Source organism: Balaenoptera acutorostrata, chromosome 2 (genome assembly GCF_949987535.1).
Source record: "Balaenoptera acutorostrata chromosome 2, mBalAcu1.1, whole genome shotgun sequence".
In the NCBI taxonomy this organism is placed as follows: Eukaryota; Metazoa; Chordata; class Mammalia; order Artiodactyla; family Balaenopteridae; genus Balaenoptera; species Balaenoptera acutorostrata.
This window is the reverse complement of record NC_080065.1, coordinates 95865839-95888891: the sequence shown is the minus strand read 5'-3', so window position 1 is coordinate 95888891 and position 23053 is coordinate 95865839. Positions and strand designations below refer to the sequence as shown.

Sequence of the window (23053 nt, the reverse complement as noted above, 5' to 3'; positions counted from 1 at the left end):
TTCCACGCTAGAATGTTCATCTTGGCTTTGGGGAAATAGTTCCACCTCTTTGCTCTTTATCTAGATCTCTAATACTCAGATTCATCCAGATTTGAGTAACATTTATTGAGTGCTTGGTAGGTGCCATGCATTTTCACATACAATATTTCATTTAATCCTCACAACAAGCCTGAGAGACAGATATCATCATCCCCATCCTTGAAGATGAAAAGACAGATCCAGAGGGACAACCTGCCTAGGGCTGCACAGATAGGAAGCATAACTAAAATCCAGGATTCTAATTCCACTTTTAGTATTCTTAAAGTTATACCTGTATCTGTATGGTACTTTTCTTAAACTTTTCAAAGGATTTCCGCAGTTCAGAAACCCTCTGAGGTTCCCAGTCACTACAGGATAAGACTGATAATGGAAGTCCTTACACTACCATTTCCCTTTCTCTACAATCCAGTCTTTGTTTTCCTTCAACTTTGTCTTCCATTCACAAGACTGCATCTGAACCCTCTTCTGGTGTCTGGGAAGTTGCCTTCCTCATGAAGCAGAGCCCACCTCTCACAATGGAAATCCAAAGTCCATGCGGTCATTCTCCCAGCCTCCCTATCAGTTAGAGCTGTGCTGTCATATATGATAGCCACTAGCCATGTGTAGCTATGGAGCACATGAAATGCAGTAGCGTCACAGGTTGAAATGATAATATTTTGGATATATTGGCTTAAATAAAATATGTTGTTGAAATTAATTTCACCTTTTTCTTTAATTGTCTTAATGTGGCTACTAGAAAATTTAGGATTATGTATATGGCGTGCATTATATTTCTGTTGGACAGCATTGAGCTAGAGTGTTAACATGTGCCTGGGTTGTGTCAATCATTTGTCCCCAGGCTTGGGACTGACAGCTAGCATGGTGAAGTCACAGTGACCCTCTGTTCTAATGAGAGTAGTGGCAGCAATAGTAACTGTATCTGTTTCCAGGGGCAGCAGTGACATCATCCAGTGTCTAGGTCAAGTGGTGTTGGTGGTCCCAGTTTTGGTTATCTGTATCCAGCAGTGGATACAGGGGTGGCTCCTCGGGACCAGTTCTGGGTATAATGTTGAGTGTTGCTCCTGAATATCCTGCAGGCACCCAATATTCTTCTAACGAATGCCTTTTCTGCTGAGATTCTTCATGAATTCTCTCCTCTCCACCCCAGTCCCAATGATTCTTCTTTCCATATCAACAGTGAATCAGATCCAAACTACACACTTGACACTTGACCTGTGCTAGTTATATTATCACAGGAAAGTACCTTTCTCCTCAGCCAGACTGTAAAATTCCCCAGGGCAGGAACCCTGTTTTTTTGTATAATTGTTTCTCAGTAGCTGTCAGGTCATCTTGATTATATCATCTCTGGAGGAATACTTGTTAGCTATCGCTGCAGAGCTCTGAGGTAGGCAGAGCAGCTATCATAATTCCTGTTCATGCAGATGAGGAGACTTGCTCCGTGGGGTGGAGGGACTGGCCCCAAAGTCTTGCAGCTGGTTGCTGCCAAATTGAGACAGTAACCCAGACCTCCTCACTGCTCATCCCCATCTCTTTCCTATACTTCAGGCCCTAACATATACATACACACACACACACACACACACACACCACATATGATGGTGTATTTGTTTCTAGGGCTGCTGTAACAAAGTGCCACAAACTGGGTAGCTTAAAATAATGGGTATTTATTCTCTCACAGTTCTGGAGGCTATAAGTCTGAAATCAAGGTACTGACAGGACCATGCTTCCTCTGAAACCTGTAGAGAAATCCTTGCTTGCCTCTTCCTAAATTCTTGTGGTTGGCTAGCAAACTTTGGTGTTCCTTGGCTTGTAGCTACATAACTCCAATCTTTGCCTTTGTCATCACATGGCTTTCTCCCTGTGTGTCTCTTTCTTCATATGGCTGTCTTCTTATAAGGACACTAGTTATTGGATTAGGGGTCCACCCTACTCTAGTATGACCACATTTTAACTTAACTAATTACATCTGCAATGATCCTACTCCCAAATAAGTTCATACTGGTTAGTACTCGAGGTTAGGAATTCAACATATCTTTTGAGGGGTTGGGGAATATTCAACCCATAACAGATATTAACCGTAAGAGGAGAGAATACCATAGAAACCAAAGACATTGCCTTGATTCCAGGATTTATTCCAAGGAGGAATCATACTACAGTGGGGTAGAAGGCAGAGGAGTCTTTTTTGGTATATATTCCCACCTACTACTTGGTTTGCTTATGGACTAACTGGGTTTGGTGGACAAGTGTGTGTTATTGTGAGTTAACAGTATAAAAAACTGAATGGCCTTCATATAAAAACTGAATGGCCCTGGGTATAAGATAGTGGCCCCATCCTTTCTAGTAGTTCCTCACAGCTATCCTGAGGCAGCTATCCTGTTTAGAGGGAAACGATGGTGTATAATTCTGACGAGCAGATGGGATAAGTGACTGTTGCAGTAACCCTGTCACTCTTTGCCAGAGAACTGTCTTTGATGACTAAAGTATTACCTGGGACCTAGATGAAAGAGTTAGTCATTCAGTAACAAGCCTAACTGAGGGGATGCAGCTAGCATTTAGGGAATGCACCCATTTTTCTGTATCTCCTCTTTTCCCTTGATCAAACATATAAAAGTTATTAATAAAAAGAAATACAAATTTTAAAAAGACATGAAAAGGAAATGGTAAAATGAGTTCTGCTCTAGTCTGAAAGAAAAGAATGACAGCAGTTTCCAATCAGGCCCTTTGTTGAGATCCTGTACAAGAATAGCAGTATGATTGGGATTCTTAAATGGCAGTAGCTGAAATCGCTAATGAGAGCCTGCTAATGACACAGACTCAAATCACCAAACAAGCCCATCTTGAAATCCAGTTTCTCTAGATGGGAAGGACATGGGCTTTAGGCTCGGCACTATCTCTTAATGTAGAACCCTGGACAAGTGACTTAATCTCTCTGAAGTTTTCTATGTATAAAAACAAGGATAACTACCTAGCAGGGGTGTAGTGAGGATTAAGTGTCCAGCAGAGTACACAGCACATATAATAGGTGCTCCATTAAATTGAAGCCTTTGTCCTCCTAGTCCTGCAAATATCAATATATGCAATACAGGGCTTTCCTGGTGGTGCAGTGGTTAGGAGTCTGCCTGCCAATGCAGGGGACATGGGTTTGAGCCCTGGTCCAGGAAGATCCCACATGCTGCGGAGCAACTAAGGCCATGCAGCACAACTACTGAGCCTGAGCTCTAGAGCCCTTGAGCCACAACTACTGAGCCCACGAGCCACAACTACTGAAGCCCATGCGCCTAGAGCCCGTGCTCCGCAACAAGAGAAGCCACTGCAACGAGAAGCCTGCGCACCGCAACAAAGAGTAGCCCCTGCTTGCCGCAACTAGAAAGGCCGCGCGCAGCAACGAAGACCCAACGCAGCCAAAAATAAATAAATAAAATAAATTTATTTAAAAAAATATGCAATACAATCTCTGCCCACTACCCCACCATCACCTACTCTTCTTCATCTCATTCTCTTTCTCTCTCTCTCTCCCCCTCTCTCTCTCATTCCTATTTATAATCTAGCAGAGGAGACATAAACAGGAAATGACTTGCATTTAATTTTAAAAACCAACAAGTGCAAAACAATGTAGTATACCATTGACTATTTAGGTGCTGACAAACTTCCACATTCATGAATACAACAAACATATTGAGTGACCACCCATGCCAGGCATGGAGCTAGGCATGGGGTATTCACTGGTACATGAAACATCTTCCCTCTCTTGTGGAGTTCACAGTTTAGTGGAGAGCCAGTGAAGAACAATGAACATATAATTTAAAAATATGTTGAGTGCCCTGGAAGAAATGATCAGGTGCAATGATGGAGACTAATGAGAGGGCAGGAGGGAGACTTAGTTTAGGAAGGATAGCCTTTCTGAGGTGACATTTAAACTGAAACATGAAAGATGACAAGCTAGATGTGTAAAGAACCAGAGCAAGGGTCTTCAAGACAGTGGAATCAGCACGTGCAGTGAGGCAGTCAGGAGCTAGAAGTGACTGAGGAGGAGTAGTTCCGGCAGTGTCACCGAGACTGAGGGGCCGCTTGGAGTAAACTCCAACTCTTACCATGGCCTCAATGCCCTACCTGATTTGGCCCCTGCCTCCCCCTGACCTCATTTCCTCCCCAGGTGTCCATGCCACCTATTCTTTCTGTCCCTTAAGTGCTGGTCTCATTCCCACCTCACGCCTCTGCTTTTGCTGTTTCCTCTGTCTGGAAGGCTCTGCCCCAGATGGTCTCATGACTTCTGGCCCCTATGGTCAGTCAGGCCTCAGATCAAGTGTCATCTCTGGAGAGAGATCGCTCGTTAATTACCACCTCTCACTCTCCATCATCTTTTCGTGGTTTGTTATCTTCCCATCCCTTTTCACTATCGACCGTTATTTTGTTGATTTCTTTTAGTCTTTTATTATTTTCTCCCCTAGAATGTAAGTCCCATGAGTTTATATTCCTTATTGCTATAAACCTAGAATCATATCTAGTATATAATAGAAACTCAAATATTTTTGAATTAATGCTGAATGAAATAAAGCTAAAGAGGTAACGCAAGGTAAAAGAACTGATCAAACTGTGTGAGAGGGAGGACTTCCTATTAGAGGTATGTTTTGAATTAAAATTGCAGGGGCAAGAGAGAGTAGGTCGTGCGCAGTTTCAAAACAAGAAATTAGGAAATTACTCTCTCTTTCACTAGAAAAAATGTTCGCTTTTTCACTAGGTTATGAGTATCCTTAGCGCTGGAGCCGAGTTCTACTAATCTATCACCAGCGCCTAGCCTGGGAGCTGGCACATAGTAGGCACGAGATAGGTTTTTGCAGAATGACTGTGGGGTGCGCAGAAGGGTTTATTAATTTGGCCGCAGTACAATTCAGGAAAAGCCGGCAGCATCCCGACAAGACAGAAGACAGCGACGCCGAAGCGGAACACCGCAGCCATGCGCAGCGGCCGACACGGCTGCGCGTTATATAGTTCCCTCTCCGCGAGGCTAGGGGACGCCCGCAACCTCGGCGCACGCCTGCGCACTGCATTCTCCCCGCTTCCGACAAGATGGCGGAGGCCAAGTAGCGAGGGGGCGGGGTGTGGCCGCCGGAAACCCGGCCGCTGCTGGGGGGTGGTGGGGGGGAGCTGCGGGTGAAGGCCCGGGAGCAGTGGGCTGAGGCTGGCAGGATGCTGTTCCTGGGAAGCATTGTTGGCTACCGGTAAGGAAGGCGAAGCACAGGGTTGCCTTCCCGAGCCCCCTGGTGCCCCCTATGTACGCCTCCCTCGGCTCGGGTCCGGTCGCCGCGTTGCCTGCTTCGGTACCACCCTGTCCTCTCGGGTCCTGGAGCTCCGGCGGCGGCAGGGGCTGTGTCCGGCAGGAGAGGAAGCGCCGGGGCTGCGTCCGTTCTTCTGTCCGCGGGGCGAACGTCTGGCAGGTGAGTGAAGCTGCAAGCTTCGGCGTCTCCTCCTTTGGCAGACCTTTGTCGGCTTTGCCCCGCCGGTGCTTAGACCGTAGTGGTGCTTAGCCGGACTCTGCCGCTCCCTTGTGTCCACGTCCCACCCCCTCCCCGCCCCGCGCCCCCTTTCAGGCCTCCAGTTGGCCCCTGGCTTTGCAGGTCCTCCGTTCTCACCCAGTGGGTGGGGGTTGCGACGCCTGACGCCCTCCGCACCTTTCCTGGCTCCTAGTGAAGCGTCAGCCCTGCAAGCGGTCTCTCTTTCGCGTTAGGTGGGTGGGTCGTCCTCCTGTTTTAGTCGCCTCCCCATCTTCCTGGTTTCCATCTTCTTGCTTCCTTTAAAAGTTTTTAACTGTCTGGGAAGCTTAGCCGATAGCCTGGCTTACAGAGTTACAAAGAAAAAGCTTGTTATCCAGAGGCCAGTGGGTTTTGTTCACCTTGTTGGGGGAATCCAGTCCCCAGGAGACTGGGATGGTTTGGGAGAGTTTGACTCCTTGACCCATCGAACTCCTGCAGAGTTGAGGAATGGTGCCGGTGACGGCAAATGATTGATCATCTAAATTAATCTTTTTCTGACTATCGCAACTCTGGTCTGTAAACTTTGGGCGGGGGGCGTAAGTGTTCTAGATCTAGGGAAAGAATTGAGAAGTGTTCGTTTCTTAAAAAGAAGGCTTTATGAGTGTAAGAAATGTAATAGTACAAGAAAGGGTGATTTAAGTGATTCTTTTATTCAGTGTTAGCTTACATTGTCCACTGAAGCCTTAGAATCCCGTACTGTCCAAGCCCTTTGTTTTATTTAGAAAGGACTAAAATGGAGAAAAAGATTTTTAAACTCAAAACTTCTCAAATTTCTTGGATTCTCAGTTGTTGCTACTACTTAACAATCTGTATAGTATTTGATATTTTCTGTTAAATTTAGCCTGTGCCAGTCTCATTTCTCCTTCCTTTAATATTGGGGCAAGAGTAGTCAGAATTAATGGTGTAAGAAGTTGTCCTAAATAACATGGTACCTTGCCAGAGTTCATAAGTGCAAACTGCAGGATCGAAGTGGTAGGGGAGGAAGTTGCCATGGCTGATTCTCCCATCTTTTCCTGTAGTTGGATGATGTATCAAGAGCCCCAGAATGGTAAAAATGAGGTTATAAATATAAATGGCAGCTTGTCCATTGAGATTGCAAATGGGTGGACCTTTTAAAATTAACATTAAATTGAGTGATATCATTTTGTTGAAGCTTTGCTAGATACTCTCCAAAGTTATTAAAGCACAAACTATCCTTGCCCTATTTGAATTCTATACTAATAATTTTTAACAGGTGGGTTACAATTGGCCTGACAGATTTGTTAACTTTTCATTCTTCTTCATGACACACATCTGCCTTACCCTTTATTGTAGACTTTTGACTTTGGAGCTAAAATTGTTCATTTTAAAAGGAGAGGAGGTAGTTTAATGTTTGATTCCTGTATGGTCTAATTAATTCATTTGTTTGTTGCTAGCCTTCACTTTTCTACAACCAAGGACTGCATGTTTTTAGAGCTGGTTGTCTCTCAGTTTTGTGCTTTAAGCTGAAAGGATGTAGGACTGCTGAGCCCCAATCAGTGGCTCACTGCCCCGGGCATTGTGTTGAGACCTTTCTGGACACAAACAATCACTCTTCCACTCTTAATGGAACCTGTTTTTTCTCTCTCTCTCCCCCCTTCTTTCTCTCTTTAGGAAAACACCCCTCTTTGTCTCTCTGTTCATTCAACCCATTAGCCTACTGCTGCAACTCATTTGCCTTCCCGTGTAACTAGGATCCCGTGGTCATCAGTTTTTACCAAGCTGTCATTGATGCTTTAGAATGCTTTACTTTCTGTAGATTTATCTTTCTAGTCCCCTGTCCTGAACAAGTCTCATCACTAGCTTTGTCAGTTTGATCCCAGAAATCCTGAAGGATACAAGAGACAGTTATGTGAGGATATTGGTTTGCTTCCATACCAATTAGTGTTCTGCTTATCTGCTGGATCTTTAGTGTTGATTGTGTTCCTTTTTGTCTTATTTCCTGAAGGTTTTTATAGCAAATAACTCTTCCTTTCCTGAGAAAAATCTCAACCATCTGAGGTATAATCTTTTCTATCTTGGTATCATTTCCTTATTTACTCATATCTCAAGAGAAGAAATGTCGTTCCTTTTTTTTCAAGAGCAACCCTCTCCAGATGTGTCCACGATCATCCCTCTCCATCTTTCTTTCTCCATAATTGTCCAATATCACTCCTTTTTCAGTCTCTCCCTCTCTAGCCTATATACATGTTTATGTATACCTTTTCCAGGGCTGTCAAAATACAGTGGTCTGTGCTGTGCAATTCAAGGAGGCCAGTCTGAATCTTGAGCCTGTTGTGCCACTGTATTTTTGTTCTTTAATCCCAGGAGCCTGGTATAGTAGGAAGAACATTGATTTTTAAGCCACATAGATCTGGTTTTGAAGTCTGCTAAAACCAATTTACTGGCTGTGTGTCTGTGGGCAAGTTACTACTGAGACTCTATTCTTTATCTATAAAATAGAATGTTCCAGTTACCTCACAGAGTTGTAATAGAAGGAGTTTAACCCATGTTACATGTCTTTCCAAGGGTTTGGTACATTATGGAGGTTTTTTTTAAATTTTTTTTTTATTTTTATTTTTGGCTGTGTTGGGTCTTCGTTTCTGTGCGAGGGCTTCCTCTAGTTGTGGCAAGCGGGGTCCACTCTTCATCGCGGTGCGCGGGCCTCTCTGTCGCGGCCCCTCTTGTTGCGGAGCACAGGCTCCAGACGCGCAGGCTCAGTAGTTGTGGCTCACGGGCCCAGTTGCTCCGCGGCATGTGGGATCCTCCCAGACCAGGGCTCGAACCCGTGTCCCCTGCGTTGGCAGGCAGACTCCCAACCACTGTGCCACCAGGGAAGCCCCTGGAGTTCTTAAAAATATAAATTATTCTTTCCTTTACACTCTGACTTCCTTTACCATTTCAGCACTGAAATTGCTTTTTTAAAAGTCATCTATGACAGTTTAATTACCAAGTCTAATGGCCTTTCCTCAGTCATCCTTGGTTTCCTTAGACCATTTTTGAAATATATTCTAAAGGAATAAAATGATCTGATTTCTTGGTTCTTGTGCATTGTACTTCCTGATTCTCTTACTTGTCTGAAAACTTCTTTGCATTTCCTGCACTGTCTTGATTTTGCTCTTCCCGCTAAACATAGCTGTTTCCTACATCAGTTAGGATGCAAACTGGACTTAAAAACAAAAGAAATGTATTAGCTTAGGTAATTGGCAAGCGCATAGGTAGAATTGGTTTAAAGAGTAGTTTGTTCATAAACTTAGCTTTGTTATCAGGGGAGAGGTTCTGTTTTTCTGCTTTTCGCTAAACTTTGTCCTCCTGTTTGGGCTTCATGCTCAGACTGGCTTCCTTTCTAGAAAAAGACAGATGTCGGCAATGCTCGTGTTAAACCCTTCTTCATTGACTTCCAAAGAGAGACTTCTCTTCTCCTAGCCTTTTCCCAAAAGTCCTAAGCTTTACTTTGATTGAACAAACGGAGAAGATCATGCTGCCAAGTCTGTCACAATAGCTTTGTCAAGAGGGATGGAACTATTCTAATTGGCCTAATCTGTGGATAAATCCCATCTAAAATGAGAGGGAGGTGGAATGGATCATGGGGAGATAGCAAGCGTTTTCAGGGGTTTCTTTGCTTTTCACTGTGTTCTCTTGGTGATCATGTCCTCTTTTAAATGATGTAAGTCATCATTTTTGTGTGTTTCTCAGTGCTGTAACTCTACTTCCCTTCTACCCCTTGCTATATATATCTCTACCTTAGATGTACTAATGTAAGCTTACCTCATACCACACTGAATCAGTCTGATTTCCGTCCACCTACCCTCACCTAATGTGTTTACATGTGCATGTGTGAAGGTATATATATATTCCCTTTCCTCCTGATTTCCTTTTTCTAACCACCTTTCTCTCAGCCACCCAGTCTTGAAACCTTGTAGTCATCTTGGTTCTTCTCCCACTTTCATTCAGATATCAGAGCTTGAACATACCTTAAATTAGTTGGGCCCCAGGATACGTAATACTGAACTAACAGTGATTTAAACAGTATCTCGCATAGAAAGAAGTTCAGAGTTGGAGGAGTCCATGGTGAGTCAGTTTAACAGCACAATGATGTTATCAAGGATCCACGTGCTTTTAATCTGTATCCACAGCTGCTGACCTTTGTGCTCAGGTTTATCCTCTCATGGTTGCATGTTGCTCTTTCTGCTCCAGGCATCACATGCTTACATAGCCACCAAAGACAGGAGGAAGTTTGCCCTCCCATCTCTTGATGGGACAAGTAAACCCTTCACTGAAGCCCTGTATCAGATGTCGTCCTGGCATGCTTATGCGCTAGTTGCAGGGGAGCTGGAAAAACCAATATCTGGCATTTCAGTCTAGAAGGAAATTAGCTGAATGGCTACAGGGAAGGTAACCAACAATGTCAGTGACGTATCTTGATAGTATTGTGTGGAGAAGTAAGCTTAAATAAATGAGAATTTTCAGATAGATTAGCAAACTTAAAGCACTGAGTTGATATAAGCTATACATGGGATTTTGGCCAATCATTTAGATAGTCATGGATGACTGATTAAAATTGGATTATTATATAAAATTAGGATATTTGAGTGGTATATCCCAGTTCTTTTAAGGTTGTTGTTAAGTACATTTACGCATGCACTGTGAGAAACGGATATATATATAACAACTATTAGGGAGTAGATTTGTGGTTCCCCTTGGAGGTGGGAGGTATTTGGAAATATATGGGGATATTTTTGGTTGTCATAGTGATTGTGAGGTCCTACTGACAATTACCGGGTAGAGACCAGGTACACTGAGTGTCCTGTGATGTTTGCCCACAAAACAAGAATTGTCCCTTCCAAAATGCCGGTAGTAACCCTATACACTGAAATAGCAAATGCTTTGGTTTTTGAAAGAATTCACTGAGATTCATCTGTATTCTTATATTACAAGTGACAGAAAACCAAATTCAAACTGCTTAAACAATAAAAGGCATGATTAGATCTCGTAGTTGAACTTTAGCTAGGGCTTCATCCAGCCTGAAATCATCAAGGACCTTGGCTCAATTTCTCTGTGATTCGTTCTGCTCTGTCATTCCCCTTGTTTTGATTTCATTCTCAAGCTAGCTTATCTCATGGTAGCAAATTACTGTAACATTTTCAGACTTAATACCCTCATTTCTTATATAAGGTAAAGTGAAGAATATCTTTTGTATTTGATTTTGCAAGTATTTGTTGATTACTTCCTCTGTTATGTTACAACTTATATATCTCTATTACATGTCATACTCTATGGGTATTATTTTTCTGTCTCATGAATTACCTTGTCTTACTTATCTTTGTATTCTTAATGTCCAGAATACTCTCTGGCTTAGTGGTACACAGTAACCATTTATGGAAAGAATTAATGAATGTCGGAGGAAGGATATGGGAAGGGGCAGAGAAATACAAGAAGGCCCCATTCCTTCAGTAGTTGTTATTGAACCTTGAATTATGAACATTGTACTCCTTCTACCACCAAAGTATGTGTGTAATGCTCTTGTGATTGCGTATGAATTCATTTGAAAGCCTTACTGAATTCTAGTAGTGTTTTGTCATTATTTTCTCAACAAAAATAAAACCAATTACCATCATTCATTCATTCAACAAATATTTTTGAGAGCCTGCTGTTTGCACATAATGTGACAACAGTGGGGAACAAAACAGAGCCTATGCTTTCTTTGAGCTTAAATGTTAGTAAGGGAGACAGTAGACATTATACATGTGTGCACACTCAGTCACACACACACAAACACACACACACACACACACACACACACACACACACACACACACACACACACACACACACCAGGTAGCTAATAGGCTTTGAAATAAAATAAAATAGGTTTCAGGGGATAAAAAGTAACGGGATACTACTTCAGCTAGGTTGGTGAGGGAAGGCTTTTTGAGAAGCCCTTTGAGCTGAGACCTGAATGAAGTGGAGTAAGCCATGGAACTATCTGGGGGAAAATGTTCAGGTAGAAGAAGCAGCGACTTCTAAGATAGAAGTAAGTATCTTTGGTATGTTGGAAGAACAACACGGAGGCTAGTGTGGCTGAAGTAGAGAGAGAAGGGGAGTGTGGCAGAAGAGGTGGTAGGACAGGTACACAGAGGTTAGATCAAGTAGGGTTTTGAAGGTCATTTGAAGACTTGATTTTATTGCGTGAGATGGAAACCATTGAAGGGTGTTAAGCATGGGAATATCCAGGTTTGACTTGTTTTTTGAGAGGTTTACTCTGGCTATGTGTAGAAAATTGATTGTATGAGGCAAGAATGGAAGCAGGAAGACCAGTTAGGAAAATCTTACAGTAATCTAGGTTGGAAATACGGTGCTTGGGCAGGGTGGTCGTGGTGGAGGGCCAGAGAAGTGGTCAGATTTGTGATATATTTAGAAAGTAAAGTAATGAGAATTCATTGATGGAATTGATGTGGAGTGTGAGGGAAAGAGAAATAAAGGATGACTTCAAATTTTTTGACATGAGCAACTGGTTGAAAGACGGTATATCTTATTGAGATAGAGACTATGGGGCAAGGGTTAGGGGTTGGTGGGAAGCAGGTTTGGAAAGTTAAATCAGGAGATTTGTTGTGGATGTGGCTTTGTTTGAAATACCTATTACATAAACCAACTGGAGACATTCAATAGGTATATATATTCAATGCTAGAGATAAACATTTGGAACATTTGGAAACATTTGGAAATTATCAGTGTATAGATGGTATTTAGGGCCATGGGACCAGATGAGATCACCTGGGGAGTGAGAATGGAATTCATGAAACATTTTGGTACTAAAAATGGGTTCTTATATCGAAGATTGGGAGCTATTGTTTTGGACAATAATAGTTATAGCATCCCGAGTATGGAGAGGTTAGTGAGTAAATCTCTGAGAAAGAGGTGGAACTTGACCTGGACTTCAAAGGATACAAAGGATAGAAAAGGCTTTTTTCTTCTATCATGCCAAGCATAGTGCCTGGCTTGTGGTGAACATTCTAAGGTGCTGGTGAATGAACAAAAAAGCATTTAGGCTAGGGAACAGCTTGAGCAGAGGTATGGCAGCAGGCAAAGTCTACAGTGTTTTAAAAGAAAGTCAGAGAACTAAAGAAGACAGTTTGTGTTGGGCAAGTAGTGAAAAGTAGGATTGGGTTAGTCTGTTTAAGGCTTTAAATGCTAAAATGCCAGTTATATTTAACCCTATGATCTAATGATTTTCAACTCTATTTCAATTGTTAGCACAGTGCCTCTAGTTCCTGGCCTCTAATAGATGCTTAGTAAACATTGAATAAGTGAATGTGGAGTTCCCAACATGTAAGCTTTATCTTTACAGTATTTTCTCTCTCTCAATAAAGTATACTGGGATGCAAAGTACAGTAAGTCATATGGGGATAACCTTATGTTTGCTTCAATTTATTATTATTTCTGATGATAAGCTTTAAAAACAGTTATACTTTATTATTGATATCAAATTACTTGCAACATCTCTCAAAACTGGTCAGAAAATACCAGGGTTGGCAACACCGAGGTAGAAAAATGGCTGCTCAAGAAACTGAGGAGCCATTAACAGTCTTATATTCAGAGACTAACAGTTATTTAGTTTTTATAGGAATAACTACTTGAAGCTTGTTTGTAGATCATTTTCTCCTTTAGCTGTCAAGGAGCAAACTGGTTTACAATTATGGGAATGTTATTGGAGAAAGAAAGAAAATTGGAGATGATATATCTTTGGGGATCTAATTAAAGTTATAATATTTTAAATACTAAATAATTAAGAAATTATCTCTGTTCTAAGTAATTAGCATATCATAGACTACACAATTTAAATGTTAGAAAATAATTTATCTAAATAAAATCATACTGAGATAAAAATTGAAATATTAAAGTTATATTTTAAAGTAACTTTTTTTAATATTTAGGATACTTTAGATTTGTGATTATTGTCTTCAGTTCTTTTTTTTTGGCTGTGTTGTGTCTTCGTTGCTGCGCGTGGGTTTTCTCTAGTTGCGGTGAGTGGGGGCTACTCTTCGTCACGGTACACAGGCTTCTCATTGTGGTGGCTTCTCTTGTTGCAGAGCACGGGCTCTAGGCACGTGGACCTCAGCAGTTGTGGCACGCGGGCTCAGTAGTTGTGGCTCGCAGGCTCTAGAGCACAGGCTCAGCAGTTGTGGTGCACAGGCCCATTTGCTCCACGGCATGTGGGATCTTCCTGGACCAGGGCTCAAACCCGTGTCCTGTGCATTGGCAGGTGGATTCTTAACCACTGTGCCACCAGGGAAGCCCCTTTTTCAGTTATTATATACCCCATTACTAAATTTTTATGTAGTCATTAAAGAAAATTCAGGAAATGCAATGAAAAGTACAGATAAAAAAGTACAGATGACATTCATAAGCTTATATGAAGAAAACCAGTGTAGTTTTTGTCTCTCCCAACCCCTCCCTCCCTCTTTCCCTACCCTCCCTCCTTCTCTCTCTCATTTTCTCCTTTGTCTGTGCCTAGCACTTTTTCCCCACTTTATAGTATAAACATGTGTATATATCTCTAATTTTTAAAAAATTAGGTTATATACATTTCTTGGAATATTTTGTAAATCTTATATTTATTGATTGTATAATAATCCCATTATAAAAATTATTTTTCTTAACTATTTCCTGTAGTTGGTTATTTAGTTGTTTTCTATTTTATTATCATATGGGCAATGAACATCTTAACACATTATGGAATTTTTTTCTCTTTATCTTGGTCTTTTTCCTTAGGATAGGCTCATAAATGATGGAGTTACTGGGTAAGGCTTCATGGCCTTATTCAATTACACATTTTTAAGGTTTATGATACATATTGCCAAATTGTACAATGTCTTATAGGCCCAATAAATGTTAATTGGTTTGAAAGTACGGTAATCATTACGGGGAAAAAATTAGGACCTACAGAGTTGCTGAGCTTGAGTGATAGCCTAGGTCAACCTTTTGTTCATCTCCAAGTATTTCTTTCTTTTTTGTCTTTAACATATATTTCAAAGTGTACATAAAACATAACATGAAGAACTTAACGTGTTACTGTAAACACACGTGAAGTCATTACTCTGGTCAAGAAATAGAGCACTGCCATCATCCCAGAGCTACTCTCCCTTCTGGTTCCTGATCTCAAAAGAGACAGCTTTTACTCTTTCACTCCAAGTATGTTTGCTGAATGTTTGTTTTCTGTTTTGTTTTGTTTTTGTGAAAACCTTTATTATGTTAAAGTAGTTTGCTCCTATACCTAGTTTACTAAGAATTTTGTGTTGTGTTCTGTTTGTTTGAATTTAATGCTTTTTTTGTTGCTGTTGAAGCTTTTCATTGCCATATTAATTTTCTCCTTCACTGTGTTAATATATTGAATTATATATTATTTAAAATGCTAAACCTAACCTAATTCCTGAGATAAACCTAATTCGGTTTTACTGTATTATTCTTTTTATATATTTCTGGATTCAGGTTGTTAATATTTTGCTAATGGTTTTGCATCAGTGTTCACGAGTGACGTGGCCTGTATTGTCCTTGTCAGGATTTGAAATCAACAGTCAACATTATGCTAGCCTTGTAAAATGAGCTGATCCTCATTTTCTATTCTGGAAAAGTTTGTGTAGGACTAGAATTATTTTTTCATTAAATTTTTACGAGGATCTGGCAGAGAAGCCATCTGGGCTGGGAATTTAATTTGTGGAAAGGTTTTTATTTATTTTATTTAATATATGATTTATGTTTATTTCACCATTTTTCCTTTCTTTTTTCCAATATATTTTTTTAATTTTTAATTTATTTTTTGGCTGCATTGGGTCTTCGTTGCTGTGCGCGGGCTTTCTCTAGTTGCGGTGATTGGGGGCTACTCTTCGTTGCAGTGCGTGGCCTTCTCATTGCGGTGGCTTCTCTTGCGGAGCATGGGCTCTAGGCACGTGGGCTTCAGTAGTTGCAGCACACAGTCTCAGTAGTTGCGACACACGGGCCATAGAGCATGCGGGCTTCAGTAGTTGTGGCACGTGGGCTCAGTAGTTGTGGCGCTCAGGCCGAGTAGTTGTGGTGCACAGGCTTAGTTGCTCCGTGGCATGTGGGATCTTCCCAGCCCAGGGATCGAACCTGTGTCCCCTGCATTGGCAGGCAGATTCTTAACCACTGCACCACCAGGGAAGTCCCAGAAAGGTTTTTAATTACTAATTTGATTTCTCATTTTTAAGCCTATTCAGGTTTTCTGTTTCTTGATTATTTTGGTATTTTCCCCCTAAGAGGTTGTCTTTTTCATCTAAACTTTTAAATTTACTGGCATAAAATTGTTTATAATAAATATCATTATCCTTTTAATGACTACAGGAAAGAATTACCTTCTCACGTCTGCTATAGGCTATATGTACATTTTCTTTTTCCTTTATAAGTCTCACTGGAGATTTAGTAGTCTTTCAAAAAACCAAATTTTGAATCTTGCTAATCCTTTTTTTAAAATTATATATTTGTTCTCTTTTGCATTGATTTCTGCTCTTTATTTCCTTCCTTCTACTTTTTTGGGATTTACTTTTTGTTCTTTTGCTAACTTCTTGTAGATCACTGTTTTTCAGCATTTATTCCTTTTAAATATATGCATTTAAGGCTAAGCATTTCCCTCTAAGCACTGTTTTAGCTAGCTCTATTACTCAAATTTTAATATGTAGTACTTTTATAATTCACTTAAAATGTTTTCTAATTTTTATTGGTGTCTACTTTGACTTTTGGATAAGTTGAAAGTATTATATTTCTCAATTTCTGAACACGTGGAGGTTTTCTGATTATTTTTGAATTTGTTTCTTATTTCTAACAACATAATTTAATCAGAGAACACTTTCAGTGTTTCAGAGGTCTGACTTCAGACCTTTAAAATTTGGGAACTACACTATGGCCCAGTATATTATCTTTTTTTTCTCTGCAGTTATTGAATTTGGTGTTCTATATATTTCCATTAGGTCATGCTTGTTAGTCCCGTATTTCAAATCTTCAGGATCATTAATGACCTTTGTTTGCTTGTATTAGTTACAGACAAGAGTGTGTTAAAATATCCCATTTAAGTTGTGGATTTTTCCCCTTGTATTCTGTCAACTTTTGCTTTATATATTTCAGACAGTGTTAGTAGGTGGATAGAAATGTGTGATGGTTATATCTTCTTAGTGACTTAACATTATGAAGTATTTCTCTTTTATTCTGAAAGTACTTTTTGCATTAAGGTCTAGTTTGTCTGGGATTGATACGAAAATACCAGCTTTCTTTTTATTATTGTTTGCATGGTTTATCTTTTTCCATTCTTTTACTTCCAGTCTTTCTGTATTATGTTTTAGATGTGACTCCTGTGACATGATTGGGTTTAAATCTCCCATCTTATCATGTACTTTATGCCTGTCCTATTTGTTAATTGTTCCTCTTTCTCTACTTTCTTGCCATCTAGATGAGGTGGCTATTCTATCATTTTACATTTTTCCCCTTATTATTTGGAAATTATGACCTCTTTTTCTCTTTTTTTTACTAGTTATTCAAGAAATACAATATGCATTTTATAAAGTCTAATGTTAATCAATGCCTTTATCCTCTTCTCAGATGATACACTTTAATTATATTTACTTGCAGCCCTACTTATATAGTATTGTTGTGCATTTTAATTCATTCTTATTTATTCTCTTCCTCATTGTTGTTGTTATTGTTTTATACCATCCATATTCAGTTCAGGTTAATGCATATGTCTACCATGTCGTTATGTTTCCTATGATCTTCCATTTAGGGCCATTTTCCTTGATCTTGAGGACTGTGAAACACACTCTTTAGAATTTCCTTTAGTCTGTTTGCCTGGAAATGTCTTTATTTTACCTCATTCTTGAAGGATATTTTTGCTAGGTACAAAATTCTAGTTTAGCAGCTACTTCAGTACATGGTAAGTTGGTGGTTACTTTATTTCAGTACATTCATTGCTGTTGAATCCTCAGCTCTTTGTGTCTCATTTTCCTTAAAAAAATATCTGACATTTTCCTTTGGATGCTTTTAAGATTTTTATCTTTGTCTTTGGTTTTCTGTTTTTCTATTATGCTGTGATTAGGCATTGGATTCCTAGGGCTTCATGAATGTGTGGATTGGTGTCTTTTTAAGTACTAGAATTTTTATTTGGTTCTTTTTCCAATCTACCATGTCACTTTTTATAGTTTTCAGTTTCAAGCTATTCAGTTTTCAGTTTCAACTATTCAAAAATAGTTAAGCTCAACTTTTATACCCTTGAATGTAGTAAGCATAGTTATTTTTCAGTCTGTGTCTTATGATTCCAATATTGTTAAGTTTCTGTGGGTCTGATTCTGTTGTCTGTTGTAGAAATAATTTGATGTATAAAATGAAGTGAATTTTTCTCTAGAGAAGATTTTCATTTGCTATTGCGAAGAATAGGAGACCATCTTAATCCAATTTCAAATGTTTATCTTTTCTGGACCACCATCTGGTTCTTTCTTACTCTTCTTAGGGTGCATCCCTTTGGAGTCCCAGCCCAAAGACAAGGGCATTTTTATTATCATCCTTACCTTCGGTGGGTCCCAGACTCTGACTTTTGTCCCCCAGTCCTGTAAGGCAGGCAACAAATTATAAAAGCTCAGCCTCTTAAACACTCTTTTATTGGCAAACCCACAAAAGGCAAAAGCTGAGCTTACCTGTAGAGAACAAATGTATGGACCCAAGTGGGGAAAGTGACGATGGGGGAGAGGTGGTGGTGTGATGAATTGGCAGATTGGGATTGACATATATACACTAATATGTATAAAATAAATAATAAGAACCTGCTGTATAAAAAATAAGTAAAATAAAATTGAGAAATTCAAAAAAAAATAAACACACACACACACACAAAAAAGCTGAGCTTACCTTTCTGAGTTTTGACTTCTGGTAAATTTGAACTAGTGATTCATTCCTCACTATGTTGGTAGTTATTTGATGGTTTTAAGATTATTTTAATATTTTGTCTAACTTTTTTTTTTTTTTTTTTTTGTCTAACTTTTTAAGTTGACTTCAGAAGGATAGTTGGTCCGAATTGTGTAGTTTGCTACTTTTACAAGTGGAAGTCCAACTATTTCTTTGACTAACTGTTCAAGGAGAACTTGACATTTCCATGTTAGTCATTCCTTTGTTTTAAGGCACATTTTGTGGTACAAATGAGATACCTGGGAAAGGTAAACATTAAGGTATGGTTGCCTTTTAATACTTTAACGTGTGTTGCAATAATCTTCAGTTCTTATTACTTTGCAAAGCTCCAGAGGAAGGAGGCAGATGGTATTTTATTTCATGGGAGAAGTCAGAAATACTTGTAGCATGTGGGTAGTGCTTTGGGGTAGGAATTGTCCTTTATGTGAGCAAAGAGAATACAAAGTGAACATTTTTGAAGTGGAGATGTGTGAAGAGGGAGGGAGAATGCGCTGAACTGAGGAGGGACTGCAAACAAATTTGTCCTTTAGTATTTCTGTTGGAAGTGGGGTGCCTTTCTAATAATTAATGCAACAGCTCTATATATGTCATGTTTTATTTTTATTTTTATTTTTTTTTTTTTTTTAATATTTTATTTATTTATTTATTTATTTATGGCTGTGTTGGGTCTTCGTTTCTGTGTGAGGGCTTTCTCCAGTTGCGGGAAGTGGGGGCCATTCTTCATCGCGGTGCGCGGGCCTCTCACTATCGCGGCCTCTCTTGTTGCAGAGCACAGGCTCCAGACGCGCAGGCTCAGTAATTGTGGCTCACGGGCCCAGTCGCTCCGCGGCATGTGGGATCTTCCCAGACCAGGGCGCGAACCCGTGTCCCCTGCATTGGCAGGCAGATTCTCAACCACTGCGCCACCAGGGAAGCCCCTATTTTTATTTTTAAAAATATTTTTTGGTATACCTCAGGGACAGAATATAACTTTTGAATCTTTCTACTCACGTCTATTTAAAATATTATAGGTACAATTTGCATTTGATTTCTGAGATTAAATCTATTAAATAGGAGGTTAAACACACAGGTTAGAAATCACACTAGGCAAACTAAGTTATAGTAGTCTTTACATAAATTGACTTTCTTCTGTGGTTGCAAGGACGTTGAAAATTTAGTATAACATACCAATATATTTTTATTTTAAAGACACATTTGATGTTAATCACGGCTCTTAGTATGAAATGCCATCCATCACTTTGTGATTACATTGGTGCATCAACAAAATATAAAAGCAGTTCTCTTTTAAGGAAACCTAGACTTCTTGTATTTGTTTACTTGATTCTTTCTTTTTTTCTCTCTGCTAAAAGAAAATAAGTTGAAGATTCTTGTTAATTATAGTTCCTTCCCTTCCCTGCTGTGTTAGATTTAAACAGTGGTTGTTTTTGGTTTGCTTGCTTCCCTTCAGAAAACTGAAGGGTGAAATGAGGTGACAGAGAATTTTAGGAATCAATTCTCTCATGTGCGCCCCTTTGCCACACCTTTCCCTTTTTAAATATGTGAAAACAGAGGCCCAATCTGGGTGACTTGATTTGCCTAAAGTTACGCTGAACTGATACCCAGATCTCTTCCTCATCATAGTTTCTTGAGGTTCTTTTCAGCCAGATGACTCCATTAGCTATACCAGACATAGATAAGATGATGATTTATCTGTAACTAGTAAGATCTGGTAAGATATTAATGCATCTTGATTAGCCACATGCTTATTGCAAATGCAATTAATTTTATACTTCCTAAACTCAATTCGTGAGTCTAGTGTTTAATTTTGTAAAGTTTGCTGTCTGTGACTAAACTCAGGTGTGTCTGTCTCGGTATTCAGTCTCAGCATTTGTTAATGTCTGTGCTGTTTCTGAGTTAGACTCTTACATATATTTTCTGGAGATTTTTACTTCAATAATATCACCTGTAAAGCAACTCTTATGTTAGAGTAAGTACTTAAGACAATAGATGAATGATACTGTTCTACTATGATAACACATTTAGCATATTTAGTCATTGTTAAATAACTTGTTTCCGAAATCTTGCAATGCTTGCCACACATTTTCCCTGTTGTATTCATCCATGTTCATTAGAGCCTGATTTTAGTACCTCTGTTTAATTAGGCCTAGGGCATTTTCTCTTCTCACTGTAGTCATTCTTTCATTTCTTCTGTCTTTGCTCTAGTTTCATTTCAGAGATGCTGATATCTTTTCTAATATTTCAATGGCATTTCTTGTATGGCTTTGGAGTTCTAACACAAGAGTTTTTCCTCTGCCTTCTCTAACAAACGTCAAGTTATATATTAGTATCACTGAAAGATGATATTAGCCATCAGTTAAGAAAATAAACTCTGGTTGGAAAAATGTCACACTGGACAAAATATACAAATATATTTTAATTATGTTCTCATTTAGTGCTCAATTATGTGCTCATTCATATCACATTATTCTAATGAATTACTGAGTTGGGTCTCAGTTAAAACTAAGTTTGAAATTTCACAGAAATTTAATGCTTACTCAAACACCAAAAGTCATGTGGGAGAAAAATCAGTTCTGTTGTACCAATATAATGTGTTATGCCAGCTTTAAAATCCAGCTTTGCTTCACTTTTATAGAAGAATTTACATTCTATCTGTTGGAAGTACATATTGGTAGAATTTTTTCCCCACAACTTAATGATATCTTATGATGAGTTGCCACATGCTATGATTTCCTATTGGTTATATTGGACTAATGAGATTCTTCATTTAGTGTCCAATTAGGTCTTTGACAAAAAGTTTTAAATCTCAATTCTGATAACAATCAGCTAATTAAATATTATTATTAGGACCTTGAGGACTGGACTTGAACCATGACAGTTTTCTTGCCAAAATGTAAGGAATTGAAAAGAATAGCTGAATGGGGAAAAGAGTTCTTCTCATCTTCTGTAAGCAGTGTTTGGTATACTGCTTTACTATATTCCTGAAAAAAGTAGATTATTGTATGTAATTTTAAAAAATTCTATTCTAATCTAGCTCACCATTGCTGAATTGCAAATTAAAATCTTTTATTTGGCTTTTAATTGGTTTTTTTTTTAATTTATTTTTTTAATTGGTTCTTAATGAAGTTGTGTAAGGCACTCTGTAAACCTAGTAGTGGAGGCTTCTGGTTTTATTACTTAGGTTACCTATATTCATCATTTAATTTAAGTTTGGGGTATTTTACACAGTTTTCTTCATATCTGACACTTATGTCTCATTATATTTGTCCATTTTTTATTGAAATTAAGGACCAACCAGTGGCACAAGAAGACATCTCTTTGTTAAAAGTAAATATATTTAGGTTTCTAAATCAGAAGTAACTTACTTTTTTTCAGTGGAAAATGAAACCTGGATGCAAGTCTGGCTCGGCCTTTAACTAGATCAGGACGAATCACTTGACCTTCCTGTGATTTAGCTTTTTCGTCCACGAAATGAGGACATACTACGTTTGTTTGTTTGTTTGTTTAGGCTGCGTTGGGTCTTCGTTGCTGCGCACGTGCTTTCTCTAGTTGTGGCGAGCAGGGGCTACTCTTCATTGCAGTGCGCAGGCTTCTCATTGTGGTGGCTTCTCTTGTTGCAGAGCACGGGCTCTAGGCGCGTGGGCTTCAGTAGTTGTGGCTCACAGGCTCTAGAGCGCAGGCTTAGTAGTTGTTGCTCCGCGGCATGTGGGATCTTCCTGGCCCAGGCCTCGAACCCATGTCCCCTTCATTGGCAGACCGATTCTTAACCACTGTGCCACCAGGGAAGCCCCAAAGAATGTTTTAACTATGCTTTTTTTCGAATATTTTTCTGAAGTGATATAGCGAACAACTGTCAGATAACTTTTCTAAGGCAGATCTACATATACAATTTTAAAAATCATATTTCTCTTTTATGTTATTAAAGCCAGATTGTTTCTTGTCATATCTTCTTGGTTGTTTCCAGAGTTGTAACATGTAACGTGCTTCTTGGCCTCAAACCTAAATGTAGGCACTAGTAAGATGCTGAGATAATGTCTTACTTGGTACACTTTAAAAAGTAATGAGCATGATTTTGAATAAGTACTGAAGTTGTTTTAGGTTTCCCTTATTTTAAACATTAAAAAATGTAGTTTTGTCAGGAAAAGAGACTTTAAAATTTATGTCCTTGAGCAGATGTTACATGCATGTAGTATACATTTCAAAAAGTACAAGAGAAAATGAAATGAAATGAAAATAAATTTCCTACCCCTGTTCCTTAGTTGCACACATCCCCTGCACAGAGGCAATCGCTGTTACCAGTTTCTTGTTTAGCTTTTCAAACTACAGTCCACAGAAACCCAAATCTCACAAACATAGCTGTTGGATGTTCTTTAGAAGGGCAAATATATATTATTGTGGTAAAATCTAATTTGTGCTTTCATCAAAAAGTAGCATTCTGGAACATGACATACTTAAGAATTTTAAATTATAATGATAACTCATTCAAGCTCCAGAACAGTTTTTCACTTCAAAAATTACAAAGCAGA

General features: G+C 39.2%; 1 protein-coding gene across 9 annotated transcripts in view; it reads left to right on the top strand.

The window, feature by feature from the left end:
• The first annotated feature begins 5147 nt into the window (after nt 1-5147).
• Nucleotides 5148-23053, top strand: part of APC (APC regulator of WNT signaling pathway) — a 144226-nt gene continuing 126320 nt past the window's right edge. For 4 of the 9 annotated variants that reach the window (XM_057539018.1, XM_057539007.1, XM_057538998.1 and 1 more), the window contains exon 1: nt 5148-5474. In XM_057539018.1, coding sequence (XP_057395001.1) covers nt 5310-5474 — 165 coding nt within the window. In that variant the 5' untranslated portion in view covers nt 5148-5309. The remainder of the gene's footprint in view (nt 5475-23053) is intronic. The other 5 variants (XM_057539009.1, XM_057538980.1, XM_057539025.1 and 2 more) reach the window with 3 other exon arrangements.